The sequence below is a fragment of the Polyodon spathula genome, chromosome 2 (assembly GCF_017654505.1).
Source record: "Polyodon spathula isolate WHYD16114869_AA chromosome 2, ASM1765450v1, whole genome shotgun sequence".
NCBI lineage: Eukaryota > Metazoa > Chordata > Actinopteri > Acipenseriformes > Polyodontidae > Polyodon > Polyodon spathula.
The window spans coordinates 16,899,407-16,918,457 of NC_054535.1; the positions used below are offsets into that span (position 1 = coordinate 16,899,407).

The 19,051-nt window shown below is 37.0% G+C and overlaps 1 protein-coding gene across 1 annotated transcript in view; it reads right to left on the reverse strand.

Moving 5' to 3' along the window:
- Window positions 1–280: 280 nt before the first annotated feature.
- LOC121330813 (DNA polymerase nu-like) overlaps window positions 281–19,051 on the reverse strand; it is a 98,017-nt gene continuing 79,246 nt past the window's right edge. The window contains exons 15-18 of the mRNA XM_041277635.1: window positions 17,043–17,121; window positions 7,183–7,250; window positions 4,914–4,975; window positions 281–3,869 (exon numbers count right to left, since the gene is read on the reverse strand). Of these exons, the coding sequence (XP_041133569.1) occupies window positions 3,786–3,869; window positions 4,914–4,975; window positions 7,183–7,250; window positions 17,043–17,121 (293 nt within the window). The 3' untranslated portion in view covers window positions 281–3,785. The remainder of the gene's footprint in view (window positions 3,870–4,913; window positions 4,976–7,182; window positions 7,251–17,042; window positions 17,122–19,051) is intronic.

Below are 19,051 nucleotides of genomic sequence, written 5' to 3' on the forward strand. Positions count from 1 at the left end.
AATCAAAGAAACTTTGTTCCACAGATTTCTACTGGCTGCCCCATACACTCCTGGAGGTGTGGTGATTTGTGTTTACAAAAATGTGGCATTTTTAGTGTTTGCATTGACTAATTGCCATATAGTTTTTAGAAGGGGGTGGGGAGTGCAGCAGATGCATTTTATTGTCTGAACTAGTAAACAAAAAACAAACCATATATATATATATATATATATATATATATAGATATTAATATATATATAATATATATATATATATTGTTCATATATATAACAAGTTTTACACAATGAAAAATCATTTTGCAGTGCTGAATGTTATTGAATGCAATTTCAGATATTTATAGCAAAATCCCTCCCTTCACTCCCCATCATTTAAATTGATGGGTAACTCTCAGTAAAATGCTGCTAGTGGATACTATATGTATATTATAGCTGTAGTGTTTTTTTCTAATTATTAATAGTAGTAAAAAAAATTTAATGGTTCACCAAATTGTCCTTACCTACATCCAGAAGACAATTGCATCAAGATGTATTAACTCCTGAAAACTGACAGTGGGGTGGGGTGGGTTTTCGCTCTGTACGTAAAAGCAAGTGGGGGGGTGGAGGGAACTAAGGAGGTTCCGGATACCCTTTACTTTCCCGGAGAGCACCCAGACCGAGTGGAGATCAGAGGACAGTACCTTTCGACGATGGATTGACTGGGAACTCTGAATGCAGTAAAACAAAGCAAAACCAAGTGGGCTAATGTATGATTTTTTTTTTTTCATATATAGTAGAAACATTATTTGAATTTCAGAAGCCTTAGCCATCTAATCCAGCAATAAAACAAATTTTGATTCTTTAAAGATAACCCTGTACATCAAATGTGATAGGTTTGATTGCTGGTAAGTTTTTTTACTGTGTACAGCAGTGGCAAAAATATAAAAACTCACTGAACCTAAAGGAAGAGGTGTGATTTTTTAAAAATGATTTAGAAGAACTGCAATTTTTTTCTGAATTATACCATTTAAAGTCTATGGCTACATGTTTTTTTTTTTTTTGGTAGGTAGTTACATCTTCACCAGTAGTAGAAGTAATTTCTAAAAGTAATCCAGATTAACAAAATAAAGTATTTTGAAAAGCAGCATTTTTCCTGTTCCAGATTAAATGCTTTCTGTTTCAAATGGCAGTATTTGCTCGAGTTATGAAAATTAATTAGTATTTGTTTCCTAGTCTATCTTCCGTAATCTTGAGGAGTAGAAAAATCTGTTGTCAACTTTTCAAACTACAAAACATTTTGATCAAGATTATTATATTTTTGTGTAAGACATTTTCATTTTATTCCACTGTAAATACAGCACCATTTTTTTTTTTTAATAATAATAAAAAAATTATAAAACACACACACACACACACATTTTAGAAATGACATACAAATGACCCCCTGGCATGCAAATCACACTTCTTACTGTTCTATTGTTTTTTTCTTTACGATATGAAAACCAGATAATGATACCCTGCTGTTGACACAGTACATAAGCTCTAAATGGAATCTGTTGTCGTATTTTTAAACCCCAGTGCTCCTTCTGTTCTGCAGTTCAGTATGTATAGTGTATATGTGTAACAGGAATCAATAATGCAGAATAGAGCACTTCCATGATTTGCAGGCACTGTAGTCGGATTCCAGATGGCTGGGTGACTGAGATTCTGCATGGCACACATGAGCCGTATGTCTGTTGGGATTGCTGGGCTCTTGGGGGGTTTTTGGTTGATTTTTTTTTTTTTTTTTTTAAAGGGAACATTGTAAAGATATAATTTCTTGCATTATGAAAGCAATGGATGTAAATAATGTATCAAATAAAAAATGAAAGCTCATTTAAATTGTGTGTGTGTGTGCTTGTTTTATTTTTTTCAGTAGTATAATATTAAGTTGGATATTTTTGTCAGGGATTTACCTGTGCAATAATGCTATGTAGTGGCTGTTTCCGGGTATTCAAGTAAAATGAAAGTTTGAGTTTTCATGTTTGGCTACAGCATCTAGTGGTAGGATACTGACTGCCAAGAGCTCTTAGTATTACTGGTAGTGTCCAAGACAACATATATCACTAGTTCAGCAGTCATTGTCCTTACCAGCCCTGTCCTTTTTTTAAAGCTATCAAACTAAATATGAATTTAGGATACCTGGCTAGAGATTTGCTATTATCAATATTTCCTATTTACAGTCACTGCTGTGTTAACAGGTAAATAAGTCATCACAGAGAACATTTTGAAAATGTTCAAATCATAACTGACACTAGGAGGGAGGTCAATAATGGCTTGATATTGGGGTGGATTCAATAAAAACCCTAATGGGAACTGTAATGGGGCATCTACAGGACATCCTGTAGTTACTGGCAACCTAAAACTATGTTTTGAAAAAAATGGTTCAATTTAGTTGTACACAGTGTACGGCTATTTTTCTTTAATTACCTGGTAACCCAAAGTCAAAGTATGAAAAAAAAAAAAAAAACACTCCCCTACAAGAACACCCCAGCTGCTTTTCATTCTGGCACCCCCTTTCTGTTTACATGACATGCAGCTTTGAAACAAGATATATTATTAGTAAGCTTTTTCATGCAGATTGAGACATGGCAGGTGTGTCGTCAGCTTTGCGGGTCCTCACGCATGTTCAGAAAGGGCAAACAGTGCAACCGCTCTAATGGAAAATTGAAAGCACCTCTTGTGAGTTTGATAAAATAAGAACACATAAATAAAAGGAGACTCATTACTGGTGAATTTACCTTTAATGATAAGAAAATTGTATGTTTTTACAGTATTAGTGATTCATAGCTTTTTCTGTAAAATTCATACATGTAGGCTGTGGCTTATTTGCAAAAGGTAACTGCGAGCTATAAACCTGCTTATTATTCAAACCTTCTACAGCAATGACTATCGTTTCCTCAATGTTAAAAAATTGGTGCATCAATCTGGCCACAGCGTTTCATGTATTAAAAAGATAACAACAAAATACAAAGGTCTGGCAGAAACAGAAAGGGATTTCATAAAAAAGGAAGATTAATTATCCCTGAAATGTAGGTTAGTACTGCTAACAATGTTGGCGAAGAAGATCTTCAGTAAAAAAACACAACATCAACAATTAACTGGATAAAAGCTGGGCAATAACAAAACTTCCAGACGGATTGAATTCAGAGTTAATTAAGACTCCTGAAAATAATTAAAATTGGTTTAACATACCGATAGATTAAATATAGAACATTCATTTTCACGTTGCCAGGAAACTTAGTTAGGACAGTATACATTTACACTCCTGGTGTTTCCTGCTAGCACCTAGCTTTTATCCCTCAGGAAAAGCTGGTATAATGGTATAAATGTCTGTTACAGGCTGATGAAAAAGCACTTGGGTCCCAAATAACAAAGGGAGGCTACTGTAAAAGAGTAGAAATCAAAACAGTCAGCTTTTATTGCAATAACTCTATATCAATACTGTATAAAAAAGACCCTGCATTGCTTTTAAAAAAGGATGTTTGATCTAGATTGAGATAGCTACACCTCCCCTCCCCAGCGTCTAATATGAACTTGGTTCAGTCTGCTCTAACAAAATCAGCTTTTTCAATAACAGATCCCCATTGGTTACCCTGGCTTAGAGAAAATGCAGAAGAAAAAAATAACTGGTGAAAACCAGTCTTATCCTACTCCCGTTGCCCCGGGCTACAGACAGACTGAAAAGGAGAAATTCACAGGAATTAGGTACTGATGAAAGCTCAGCCGAGTGGTTGCCTAGCGATTGTGCAGGATATTAGCTAACAGAGCTAATGGCTGCAGCTCCTCAAATCCAGCACTTCAGTCATGGAACCCCATGATTTCCCGGTGGACAGCGTCACTTTTAAGGGAACCTTTATATATTTAAAAACAAAAAAAAAATGAAAAGGGGATTACAAGGAAAAAAGGCATGGATTTGTACAGCAGGGTTCTGAATTGCAGGGAAACAGAACTGGTGCAATTTTCCTGAGAAGAATGGGAAAAAATGTCACCATCCTACTGTGCAAAGCTAGTAGATACCTATCCAAAAAGACTCATAGCAGTAATTGCTGCAAAATGTGCTTCCACCAAGTACTGACTTAAGGGGCTGAATACTTATGCAACCAGTAAATTTCATTTTGTACATTTTCTTTGCAAGTTTTACTGACATTTAACCTCCTCCTCATATAACAGTGTTCAGTTTAACCACTACAGCTTTGAACAAAAAAAAAGTTAGTTTGAAAAACTGCATACATTATTTGTAATTCAACAAAAAATATGACATTATTGGTAGGGGGTGAATACTTCTGCAAACCACTGTATATACTTAACTGGTAGTGGGACATAGTGGAGGCATGGGCACTTCCATGTTTTGTTATCTTGCATATCATTTATTGGTGAATATTTATTCTTAGCCCTATTTTTGGAAGTCTGAGTTGCAACACTCTACTTATGCTTAATTGGTTAGGCTAGTGAAGGCTAGGTCTTCTGAAACGGTCACCTAGCACAGATTTGATAAAAACTATTCATGGATCTTTGTTACATGAATTACAGGGATGGTGAATGTAATCGGTCTGGACGGCCTGTTCAAGGTACTGAGACCAAGATGGCTGAGCAGGTTAGGCTATATATTCTGCATGTTGGGGATGTAGGACAGAGCGACACACTGGGTATTTGCACATTGTTGACATACCTTGTTAACATTAGTCTGCAGGTGCTATTTCTAAGCAGCAGCAACATCTCCTCCTGTCACAGGACGTCAACACAATTAACCATATCCACAGAAGAATCCCAGCTATTCAATTTGAGGATTTGGAAAGCTCTTTAAAACCACCTTGGATTTTCAGTTTCTAAGTAAACAAACTTGTTTATCGTCAACGAATGACTATACTGAGGAACGCTCTGGAGTCTTGACAAACCTTAAGATGCACCCCTAAGGCCTCAACATGCTGGAGAGATTCCATTGTACTTTTTAAGGATGCTGTAATAAAGACAAATACATTTATTGTTAAGTACCTAGTCTTTTCAATGGTGCATCTTATTAAAATTCAGAACTAACAAAAAGAAAAGAAACAAGAGCAAACTAAAAGCAATGAAGAGAAAACATGGATCAAACAGTTTTAGAATCTGCTTCTTATGTAAAACTGGGGCAGTCTGAAGATTTTTTGCTTGAGTCAGTGTCTTTTCAGAAATGATTTAAAACTAACTTAAGTGACTCATTACGCTCTGGAATTTACTAATTAAAACTAAACGGGCCTAACTGGGATTAAAACAACCTTTTTCAAAAAAGAAAATCACGTTTCAAAGTGCAGTTTGCATCAACAAAGCTAAAAGATCAACTAACCTCAGAGACACTGTATATATTATATATATATATATATATATATATATATATATATATATATATATATATATATATATATATATATATATATATAAGCAATAAGGCCTGACAGGGTGTGGGATATACTCTAATATCCACGTGCCCGGGTGAGTTATAAGTCACGAGGCAAAGCAGAGTGGCTTTAACCACCCGGGGCGTGTCGATATTAGAGTATATCCCACACCCTGAAGTGCCTTATTGCACTTATAAAATGTATCAACCAACATTAAAAAAAACAAATAAAAAAAAACACAAGAAAAACACAAACGTAAAAACTTGTTTTAATTAGCAAAAAGGTATTTTTTTTTTTATTAAATATCCTTCCAGCTCTGACCTTAAAAAAAATAGTCCCTTAAAACATAAAAAATAAAATAAAAAATGCATTAATTAAAATATAATTTCAGATGTTGAATTGCCAGTGAAAGTGCAGTTTTGATTAGTTACACTTCTTGTAATTCTTGGTTTATTCATTACATTTTAAAGTAACATATTACTGCCCATTTTCATCATGACACAGCACAAATGAGTCTGCCTTTAAATCACGCAGCACATATAAGACTGCCTTTAAATCACGCAGACCCTTCCTCACAAGACCTGCAATAATATCAGGTGAGAGTGTGTTTTTTTTAATCATCTTCTGCTATCCAGGGTAGTAACAAGAGGTATCCATACCAGATTTGTGCTACAGCTTCACAGTGGCCAGAAAGATGTTATTTGCATGGAATACCCGGTTACTTATCAAATTGACTTTGCAATTTACAGCTTGGTAACGTGGAGAACTACTGGGCCAGAGTTAAGAAAGAATTTAAAACAATGCAGGGACAGCGGAAGATATGATACCATCGTAGCTGGACACATTTAAAAGGTATGGCAGGAGATGAATTTATAAATGTTCAGCATCAGATCACACAGCTATGAAGGGTTTGGGTCCGGCGGCAGCAGGCAGGCAGACCGAAGAACGGACAGAGGGAACAACGGCAACAAAAACATATTTTAACCCCAAATCTCTTAAGAGGGACCCAAATCTTTTGTGAAACGATGTAAGTTTAAGAGATATTTTTAAGAAACTACTTATTTTCAAAATGGGATAGGGAAATGCCATAGTTCAGGGAGAAGGTACAGAGCCATCAGAATGGCGAGTTTTGAATTTATTTGAATACTTACGTTGCTTTTTTTTTCACTACTTTAATTAATTATTGATGTCTGATTCAGATTCATTCAATATCTCATGTACACTTCGGTTTCCTAAAAGTTCAACATTTACATAAATCTCGTCGGTCATGTTTATTGCGATAAATTCCAATATGTCTGCCGTTTTTGTTTTTAAATTCTAGGTGTATGGATATCTGCCAGTGCTTTGCCCGTTTTTGAAAAAAAAGTGCCGACCCATGGTGATAGCAACACCCCCATGTGACCTATTTTGACCAATCAGGATAGAGTATTTCAAATAGTATTTAAAATTTTATTATATATATATATATATATATATATATATATATATATATATATATATATATATATATATATATATATATATATATAAAACAATTGGTTGAACTTATATTTGATTGGTCAAACTGATTGTACAGTCAACTTGGAAAAACTTTTTTACAGACCACCTAATGGTTTTATTAATAGGATATCCTTCTTCTTGTGCCTCAGTCTAACCAATCTGTAAAAATGGGTTTAATGAGAACTCCCTTTTATTGGGAATATATCTAGTTTAGCATTTTAAAACATGCAATCTTCCCAGCATGATCCTGTTAAATGAGATAACACTTCCTTTCTTTAACCAACTCACTAACCTGCAAATTCCTCAACTTGGGAATCCTCAACTTCAAAGAGCAGCTCGTCGTGAATTTGGGCAACGAGTCTGAAATACAGAATTATTAATAAGCAAGTAGCTTCATCGTTTACCATTGTATGTTGTTTGGGATCTGAGGGTTTTATTTTTCAGGTATGTTCTACAGTAATGTGTAGGTTGGTGCTGCAGAGAAAAGCTTCCATTTCTGAAGTTACTTTAAAAATGAATCCTCAAATGTGTATTTTAGATGGCCGAAGAACATCCCAGGCAGTGCTACTGTTAGGCAGCAACGCACTGCTCGGATCTCCCTAACCTCTTCACTAAAAAGAACACTCATAAAAAAAAAAAACAGTCCTTTTCAGATCCACATGTACTTTCAATACTGCTTGCCTGAACTACAAGACCATAACATTTATTTTTAAATTCATATTTATTATATTTATTATATGCTGCCACAAGCAATACTTTGGATTGCCAATTCGTTTACATGCCAATACACAATGCCAATACAGTGAACCTTTCTTTACAAACCTACCCAGAACTTTCTCTTATGCTGGAAAGTCAACAGTAAAGGATATAGAGGGCACAAACAGATGTGAGGGAACAGAATCCATGGCCTGGATCCATTCAGAAAGCAAACAAGAAGATGAGGTTTGACTGTTCCTGAAATCCTGATCAATGAATGAGAAATTTGGCAGAATAGAACCCTTACTGACATTCACACAACGCTAGTCTCTGTTGCCTGGGAAAAGCTGCCGATCAGTGACTTAGTTTATTCTGATGCTACCGAAGGTGTTCCAGAACAGAATTATTTAATTTTTTAACGTGAAACCACGTTAGCTTTATAATAAATCTTTTTAAATATTTTGAGAAACTAAAATAATTGGAATGTGTTCATACTTATTTTATTTTATTTATAAATCGACAAATCACATGGGTACAAAATTGAGATACAACAATTGCGAGGCTGTATACTGGAACTGCTATTCTAGGAAATTAAATGTTTCAGCTCTAATGTTGACCTTTCAAACAAGAAGATTTTTTTTCTAAATCTCTTCCACTTGGTCTCTATGAAATTCTATTCTAAGAAGACGACACTGCAATTCTTGGACTGCCCTCAGTCACACGCACTCACACGATGAGTGTGGGGGGGGGGGGGGGGGGGGGGAGGCGGTTTCAGCCCCCCTCCGCCCCCCCCCCCCCTCACCTCCACCCCGTATAGTGGAGGCGAGTCTGTTGCTGATTTAGACGGTCACTCTCCACTACTCCACCAAATGCATCTTGAACCCCATTATAAAGTAAATAGATTTTTTTTTTTATACGTTTAATTAATGGGAGCCATCTAGACCGTGCACTTCTGTTAGCTCCACTAATGATGTCCATATTTTAATGTTTTTACAATCCACCTCGTTCAAAACACTAAGTTGTACACAGTATCATTTGTATTATTTTTTCAGTTTGTTTATTAATTGCTAACTGAATCCCTCAGTGCAGCAAAGTGTCATCTACAGCAACAGCAAGTTTAAATGACTGAAATGACCACATCTGATGCTGGTTATTCATTCTCGGTCTTTCTTATTGTGATTACTCAAATATTGTGTTTTTGATAATATACACAATATATTGATAGTTATTTGAGCAATTGCAAACAGGACCACTTAGAATATCTGCAAACAACATAAAATACTAAGGTGAGTCAAGATATCCTCCACCTCGTCTGAAAGTCCAAATTCTTTGAAAAAGTGGGATTTACCAGCTGTGTGCACTGATGGCTTGATAAAATTAATTATATAAAGAAGCACAGTGATCTCTATAGGTTAAAATACAGTGAAAACAAAACCTGTTACGACCAAGCAATGATTAATAGATTTTAATTGATTACTGGATTGATTGCCCCCCCCTTTTTATTCTTTTTTTAGGGCAATCGCCCACATAACCCATGTTTATCCAGGGATTACGCCAAAACTGAAGTGGGATGCAATCCAGGGGAAGTGACTCAGCAGAACAAGGCACAGCGGATTTGTTGCCAATCACATACAAGCAATACCGGTATCTGTTTGTTTGTCAGATGTTACAACTCAGTTTCCTTCATCTGAGATGCTATATATACACTCTGGATGACAGTTATGTAAGAGCAAAGCCAACTACACAAAGCATGACATACATTTAGCAACACGGCAGACTAGAGCCAAGCAAAGTTTTGGGATTCGGGAATATTTTTGTCCCTTTAAAATCTCTAGCGGTGACAGTTTCTGAAAGCATTTTGGGAGAATGTTAATCAAATGAAACAGTATTCTTTGCGATTCTCAACAGAGCTGCCAAGAGACTGGATGTAAGCAGAAGAAAAGTGAGGCAGATCTCTGGGGATCAGAAGTGTGACAGGCATGAGCCTGCTTGTTTTATTTGATTGCATTATAAGTGCGAATTTCTTAGGTGAGGGCGCCAATGCTAGCTGATTCAGAGCAGCGGTGGAAGAAAAGCACCAAGCATACTGCTATGGTTTAATCAGCTTTTAAAATCTCTGCCTGTGTTTCCATTGTGACATTGTCTTTTTTTTTACAGTAACCCTTCCTTGGGGCTGAGACATAATTCAAAAGAGAGACTATGGTACCTGCATGTATATTCACTCCGTGTGTGTGTGTGTGTGTGTGTGTGTGTGTGTATATATATATATACACATACACACACACACACACTGTATATATATGAACCATTGTGTTCCTCCGACCTCCATAGAAGAACGTAAGAAAGTTTACAAATGAGAGGAGGCCACTCGGCCCATCTTGCTCGTTTGGTTGTTAGTAGCTTATTGATCCCAGAATCTCATCAACCAGCTTCTTGAAGGAACCCAGGGTGTCAGCTTCAACAACATTACTGAGCAGCTGGTTCCAGACCCTTGCAATTCTCTGTGTAAAAAAGTGCCTGATATTTTCTGTTCTGAATGCCTCTTTGTCTAATCTCCATTTGTGATCCTTGGTTCTTATTTCTTTTTTCAGGTCGAAAAAGTCCCTTGGGTCTACATTGTCAATACCTTTTAGAATTTTGAATGCTTGAATCAGATCACCGCATAGTCTTTTTTATTCAAGACTGATTACATTCAATTTTTTTAGCCTGTCTGCATATGACATGCCTTTAAACCCGGAATAATTCTGGTCGCACTTCTTTGCACTCTTTCTAGAGCAGCAATTTCCTTTTTGTAGCGAGGTGACCAGAACTGAACACAATATTCTAGATGAGGTCTTACTAATGCATTGTAAAATTTTAACACTACTTCCCTCGATTTAAATTCAACGCTTTTTACTATATATCTGGGCATCTTGCTGGCCTTTTTTTATAGCTTCCCCACATTGTCTAGATGCAGACACTTCTGAGTCAACATAAACTCCTAGGTCTTTTTCATAGATACCTTCTTCAATTGATATCATATCTCCCATATGATATTTATAATGCACATTTGTATTGCCTGCGTGCAGTACCTTACATTTTGCTCTATTAAATGTCATTTGCCATGTGCCTGCCCAATTCTGAATGCTGTCTAGATCATTTTGAATGACCTTTGCTGATGCAACAGTGTTTGCCACTCCTATTTTTGTGTCGTCTGCAAATTTAACAAGTTTGCTTATTATAACAGTATCTAAGTCATTAATGTAGATTATCCCTGTGGTACTCCACTGGTTACCTTGTTCCAGTATGAGGTTTCTCCTTTAATAAGTACTTTCTGTTTTCTACATGTTAACAACTCCCTAATCCATGTGCATGCTTGCCCTTCACCTGACTTTCATCATGCTTTACAACCAAGGCCCTTAATTATAGTTTTTTATTTTGTTTAAAATTTCCTGGGAATTTAACTGTGTATTACAGAAACTGGGTGAAAACCAGGGCAAATAATTAATTTCAGTTTCTTGAGCAAATATTCTGGGCAAAACTGGGGGACAGAATCCATAATGGCAGTGTATCACATACTGCCCATTAAATTCTAACCCACTTTACCCTCTGCGATCGGCTTCAGTCAATCTATGAGGACTGAGTCACGGCACCAATGTAATAGGGCGGAGGCTGGGTGCAAACAGACGGCCTCTCGCACTGCAAGCGAGCATCTAAAACACAATGAAAGAGAGCCGGGCTCATCTGCATTTGTGGTTATAGAGCTTTTATCCTCATCTCATCTCACCGACAGGGGACAGAATCTGTAACGGCAGCGTATCACCCAGCACTGCCTGTTACAATGACAACGACTGAAAACTTGTATTTTTTAATAAACAGCTTACTTTTGGTGTTGACGTGGAACTCGTATGTATTTGTGTGTTTTCATTAAAGAATGTGTTACTAGTGCAAACCCATGGTGAAAATGGTTAATTATTTTTGTTAAAAAAACATTAAGAAATTAAAATGAAAGGGCATTGATTACTACAGTCCACTTTCACCATGGGAAATGTTGAAAGGGGGTGGTGGGTGACTTCATGTTAGTGGTGCACAGTTTGAAGTCAACAGTTTGAGGCTCATATTGCAGCCACTATGACTGATAGTATTATTAAACACAAACTACGTTTTACTTAACGGTAGGAGTTGTCAATTCTGAAAATGGTGGTAAATTGTCAGGTAAGGCCACCACTGTGCCCTTACCTGACCCATGTTCTGACAAGGCTTTCCAGCACACACTGCTTAAATGGTACAGTAGGTGGGTTTACTTCAGAAAACATATGTAGTCAACCATTGGGAAGGAAGGTCTAAAACCAGAACAACCATGGTTGTTTTCATGTTGTCATAGAATTGTATGTGAATTAAAAAAGCTAATTGGAATAGTTGGAATATTAACAAATCTGGAGTGAGACACGTTATTTATTGTGTACTTTTCCTGTCATAACCATTTCAGCCTTTTTCTTTCTTTTTTATTTTCGATTTTGGTTTTGTTTATGAAGGACACAAAAACATGTGCTTGATATGATGGAAAATAAATTAGATGTATGTGTGACATAGTGATGTACGGCACCCCTAAAGGTACACAGTGTAAAAATTTAAATGGGAGGCTACTATCTCGTGCGCACGACTAACTACAATATCTCGTGATCATGTGATAGTAAGTCGTGTGCAGGAGACAGTAGCCTCACTTTCTAATTTACATGTAATTTACCATGTCCCTTTAGTTAGGGGTTGCGTAGTAGTGAGATAATTGAAATGAGACAAATCATACAGACTTCTTATACATAAACAAGCTATTAGTATTATTAGGCTGTTATCTATTTTTAAGAATTTTTAAAAACACAAATACTTTTGTTACATTTATATTAGGCTAGCTATCTGATTGATTATTAATAACAACATGAATATATTAAAAAATGTATTTAAATCTTGTTTAAAAATGTACAATGATTTAAATTGTGTTATTAGGAGGAGAACGGCACATTTCCATACAATCAATTCAACCATTTCATCACTTAATATAAACAAGATAAAAGCCTAATGCTCGTGAACAACAGGATCTCCCTGATACTTGTAACTCCATTAACTAGGGATTTCAACATGTAAACAAAACGCTGGGCTAAATCACATACAAAAAATTTAAATAACTCACTAAACACTTCAGCAATTTTCTGTTCCAAAAAAAGGCACTCCTAGTCAAGGACTACTATCCGCCTGGCAGACAGGGTGCTCAAACACACAGTCATTTTTGAGTTATATTAGCGCAAAAAAAACCCCCTCTGACTAATTTATCAAACAGAATGTTTTGTGATTCTGTAATTTAAAAATTACCGCACAGATTTTCATGAAACATATCCGTCACATGGACACAGAGCATATGAAATGCCGTCCCAATCCGCTTTGAAAGGCAGAGAAAACATATCCCTTGTTTAAACAAGGCTCTGCCAGCCATTCTTACCTATAACTATCACACTGTTAGAATTACTTTCTTATTTTTCAATACCAATAACTTTCCAAAATATCATAAAATAACTATATATATATATATAATTTAATATATATATATATATATATATATATATATATATATAATATATATATATTGCTAACGGATGACTGCCTCTGAGCCATGGGTGAAAAGATTGCGGACAAACTAAGAGACAGAATGTTTGAGCAGATTGAATGTTATTGAGATGCAGATTAAATGGAATTTAATGCCCTGTCAAACAGTGTGTCAGTAAATAATAATTTACCATACTGTAAGTTCTGGTTCACTAAAACTTAATTACCCCAAGACAACAGCATGAAAGAAAAAAACAGTAAAACAAGAATTGAGTTTCTTTCACCATGTTTTGTTCTGCAAGTTAAAATAGCCTACCCTTTCATTATATTTTCATTGTTGTTATAATTAACATCCACTAGTACTGGCATCATACTGACAATGTAGTGCCCCAAAGTTCCTTCCTATAAGGGCACATGTAAATTAAAGTAAAAAATAGGTTACTCGGTTCTTTGAATCATTATCACAGAACAACAAGATATTGAGTATAATCAATAATAATCATCTGGAAAATAAACATTTTAATTTGTGCATATGATAAAGAAAAACCCCATTTCCCCGTGACAGAGAGCGAGTGAATCCAAGTCATAAATCTCCCTCCCAACCTGTGAGGGTGCTGTATAACAGGAACAGTGTGCCCCAGACTGGATGGGTTGGCAATTCATTCCAGGGAAAGTTGGAAGTCACCATCCAGAAAAGGGGGTGGAGTCACAATACAAGAAGTCATAGCCTTAATGCAGTCAGACTGGAGGAAGTGATTGGCCTTGCTACTGAAGGGGGCGTGATTGAGGCTATATCAGGATGTGGCCAAGCGATCTGTTCCTTTGTTATGGTTCCAGAGGTTTCACTGAAGGATAATAAAGTTACCATGAGTGTTTCGTGTTGTTTTGTCTGTCAAGTGATTATTGTGTTTGTAGACGGCTAAACTAACCGGGAGCTGTTGCTAGAAGTCAGCACCAAACCCGGATTTCACTTCACCACTGTGCACGATAACAGTATTTCAACACGTGCACATAGAGCACTCACTTTGGACTTGTGATATGTTTGTGTTTGAGTGTTTCTTCGTGTTTATTATTTCTGAACCAATTTAGTTTTCTCTCCAATTTGGAATGCCCAATTATTATTCACAGACCAGTCCTGGATGAAATGTGTATCAGGGAATAGGAGGGAGAGGGTCTGCACATGATAATGAATTCTTTTAACCAGTCCTCATCAAACGTAGCAAGACAAGGACATCTTCTGTCAGCACACCACCTCGCTTATACTTTGAAAATGTTTAAAAATTATTTTGTGAGTTATGTGACAGCTGCCCATAAAATATTCTTATACCACATTAGGATTTATTAATTAGATAATTAAATTTACACAGAATTTGAAACGCTGGTGAAGAATTTCCTTCTGTTTTACAAATTATGATCAGACCAGGTATGTTGAGCACTTACTGTATTGGTATGCTATGACATCACTTCCTATGACACAAAGTGCTAACCACACCATCCTCTTCCTAAAGGTCAACCTATCAAGTTTCATTGCTCCATACTTGTTCCTCAGTACTGGTCATGTTGTCTTAGGGATGAAATGGATTTGATGAATTAATACCGTTGCTTTACTAAAGAAAAGCCAACAACAAACAAACTTTCATGTTCACAAGATACATATAAAAATGTATGTGCGACATACCCAAATACCCCAACAATACGACACTCCCAATAACGTATGCTACATATTGGGGAAAATGTTCCTCAATCTCATTATGCAAGGGGAGCAAAGGTTAAAGGCTACATCGTGTGCTATTACCAGCATAACCATTTTAGCTTATGCATCTGCTGTTTGTTAAAAATAAAAAGTTCACTGAACTGGGAAAAAAGTCATTTTAACAAGGCACTTAAAAAAAATAAAAAAACAAAACATCACCTATCAGGCTATTTTCTGACTGGAAGTTCGTGTTTGCCAGTCTTTGAAAGATAAGTAGAAATGATATATAGTGTAGGGATTAATGGCTTGGTGTAGCCGCAGACTCTGAACTATGATTTAACCCTCTAGTTTGCTGTTTCACACTAGCTTGGTGCAGACTCTGAACTATGATTTAACCTTCTTTAGTTTGCTGTATTTTACAGCGTGACTCCTGCTACATGTAAATATGGCAGCATCAAATTCAACACACGTTTATTTCAAAGCAAGATATAAAAGCACATACACAGGAACCACTTGAACCCTTTCAAAATGAGAATATTTGTTGCGGCTGAATCAGTAAATAATTAAAAAGATAAATAATATAATGAGATTTTTAAAGGCAGGCATTTGGCAGCTTTATATTTCACTGCTGTGATGTAAGTGCCCAGGGGTATTTTCACATGAAAGGTACTATATTAAAAAAAAAAAAAAAAAAACACATCATATGTGCACTGAGCTATATCCGCAATACTGAAAACAGAGTCTATGCAAAACTCCCTGGTTGGCCAAAATGGTCTTGGTACCACAGCACAGCTCCTGGTCTCAGTAGCCACATCACACTATTATTTAAAATGTTGTAGTCAATTTCAAAAACACAATAACACACTTGACAGCGTGCGATTGTACAGACACAAACCCACTTCGAAGGTTTTTGAAAGCACTCTCCCTTGGGGCAAGCTTACTCAGTATGTTCTATGAGCTCTTCCCTAGTGTGCACCAAAGACAATGGGGAAAAAAGGGGTGCAGGCTTGCAGGTTTGTTTCCTATATTATGAAGAAAAGTTTTACTTTATTTCATGATACAGTAACTGCTTGAAATGCTTTAAAAATTGAAATGGGTAATACTCAGTGCAATTAAAAGCTCAAGTGGTGTCAAACTTCACTTTGTTCTTGATAAATAAACACAATTCTTCCCGCAGATTATTTAAAGAGTAAGTAGCAGGGTTCCTAAAAATAGTGTTACACGTCCCTGTGAGTTGCTACAACTGTTTAAATAGCATACCTATAATTTTTCTTTTCATTGTTAACATCCTGACAACATTTTACACTTACAACTTTAAAGTCTGTTTCAATGCTCTTTTCAAAATATCTGCTCTGGTGCACTGACAGTGTGAGGATTATTGACCACATTTTCAAACAGGAATAATGATCCATGATGTGGTATGGAACAGAAAAACCAGAGCACTTGTTATATTTTTTTTAATCGCACTTCCTGCAGTGATTTAAAGGATACAGCTCAAACCCCATTGCGCTAAAGCGGGCATTTTGAAACAGACTTTAAAGTTAAAGTGTAAAAAGTTGTCAGAATGTTAACAATAAAAAGAAAAATTAAAAGTACGTTATTTAAACAGTTGTAGCAACACGTGGGGACATATAACGCTATATTTTTCAGAACCCTGCTACTTACTCTTTAAGCTCGCTAATCATTCAATTCTGAACACACCAATCATGTATTTCGTGCCTTGCTCAAATCAAGAGTCCAATTAGGCCATGGCTTACATTACACACAGGTCTTGCCGAAACAGACCTCTACCTCAAATATAGATTATTTTAATGGAGAGGCTTTCACAATGTTGTTCATTGAATTGTCTTGCGATCACTCAATATTCATATTAAACACTTAGGCTTGAGAGTTTAAAATGAACACTGAATGATCACAGAGATTTGTTAAGAGGTTTTAAGGGAAAATGAGTGCACAGCAAGCACAGTCTCTACAGCAGAATCTATAGGACTAAACAAAATGAATGCATAATTTTATTAGAAATTATTAAATAACTTTGTTATGTTGGATGTTTACATATTTGTAACTCCCACTGAGATTCCCTTGTAGTGTAAATTGATTTTCAATTTCTTAAAGGGAGATGCACAGGATAAAATAATAAATAAATACATTAAAAGGAATGTCCCAGGTCACTTTCCAAGAATTACCTTGCTGTGAGAGTGGAGGAGGAGGCAACTAAAGTAAAGATCCTAATCATTGCTATTTTACACAGATCGGCTGCTGATCCTGAAAAACAAAGAGAAACATTTACCAGCCTTTTACGAAACTGATACCATAGACATCCAGTCATTCTACAAATAACTTAGCTAGTAGAGATCAGTGTTTATCATGCTATAGAAGCAGACTCAAAACCAACACACTTTGGATGACCAGTGTGTGAATCTCTGGATACCATCTTCCCTCATCCACCGGGTCTATCCTGTAACTTCTCCAGATTATTTTTTTAGGGACCCTGTTACCCTATCTTTGCAACATAAGGATCCGGTGTGCCATATGCATCTATTCCTGATCCCTTCCTACCCGACATGGAACAGCTTATTAAAATACAACCTTGTCTCCAAAACATTGCCTGTTGTATTGGGCCTGCTAACATATTGAATATAATGCACATGACTGAGCTGCCTTGAGAAGAATCGTATTCTGCATAGAATAGAACTACCTAAGTACACTGCGAAACATGGACGTAATGCACAACCTGTATATAACATGTAGAGAGGTGACTAGCGATAATGTTGCTTTTTTTTTTTTTTTTTTTTTTTTTTTTTTTATTCTGTTTTATAATTCTTTGGCAACAAGTGAAAAACCTTGTGACAGCATAGAGAGACAGCTGACAGGAGGAAAGAGACCTCATTGGTGCTGGCAAGGGTTAGCTACCCTGGTCGGCAGTATCCAGCTCTATGTTTTTAAAGGTAAACAGGGCGCTGGACACACCCGCCCAAGGTTTCTAAGAAATTAAAGAGAAAAGCACCCCTAGAGTCTGTGAGATTGGGGGCGGAGGATGACTCAATGTTGGATAACATGGTTAACGACGGAAAGGAAACGGATATGAGAATGGAGAGTACTTCACAAAAGACTAGTTCAAGATCTGCAGTTAGGAAAGACATGGAACACCAGGTTTGTGTCTGCGGCTGGAGCAAGGTCGACAACGGTCAGGGGTTTGAAGATTCATCAAGGGATTTGAAGATTCATCAAGGGAGAATGAAATGCTTAATGGAGAAGGGACAAGGGCCTCGCATTGATCAGTACTGACAAAGTCAGACAAGTCAGTCGAATTAAATCCAGCGAAAGTTAACAAACCACAGTTCACAGGATATCAGCACCCCTGTCATAGACGTGAGGATGACCTGCGTGGATACAACTAGTGATGAACCTAATGATCCTTGCGAACCCGGTCAGACGAACCAGCGTAAGAAAGAAAAGAACCTCAACGGGTACAAGCCTGGAGTTAAATGGCCAAGAGCTTGTGAGAAAACTGCGTGGGACACAGTAATCACAGATCTCTGTTTTACGTTGGAAAGGTTAAGTGGAACAGTTGAAAATAAGCTGGATAAATATGGGGACATCATCTACGCATATGGAAGCGAGAGGTTTGGAGTTGAATGGCTTATTTTTGCCACCACTAACCTTCGACCAGACATTGTCTTGTGGTCTGGATCAGCACGCCTTGTTCATCTGGTAGAGTTAACAGTGCCATGGGAGGATGCTGTGGATGAGGCATATGAGTGGAAGAAACTTCATTATACTCAACTAGCTGCTGAAGCGGAACAGCGAGGATGTAGAGTCCAGGTTTACCCAGTGGCGGTTGGTTGTAGAGGATTTGTAGCACACTCTACAACCCGGTTTCTCAGAGATGTTGGGTTCAGTGGCCAAGAGTTCCGTCGCACAGTAAAGAACTTATCTGAAGCAGCAGAAAGGAGCAGCAACTGGCTGTGGTTGAGACGGAAAGATTCTGGATGGGGATCTCAAGCATAATAGAAAGAAAGCAACGCTGATGTACTCATAAGTAAGCTGGGCTGAGTTGAGTGGGGGATGAAGGGGGGGTGAGGCTGGGACGCCAGAATCGCTGTCGAGCCCTCTTGAGGTGTCGTGACCTAGTCTACGAAACAGAGGATGGAAGGTGCCCACTTGAAGACCCCAGAGAAGTACCCTACTTGGC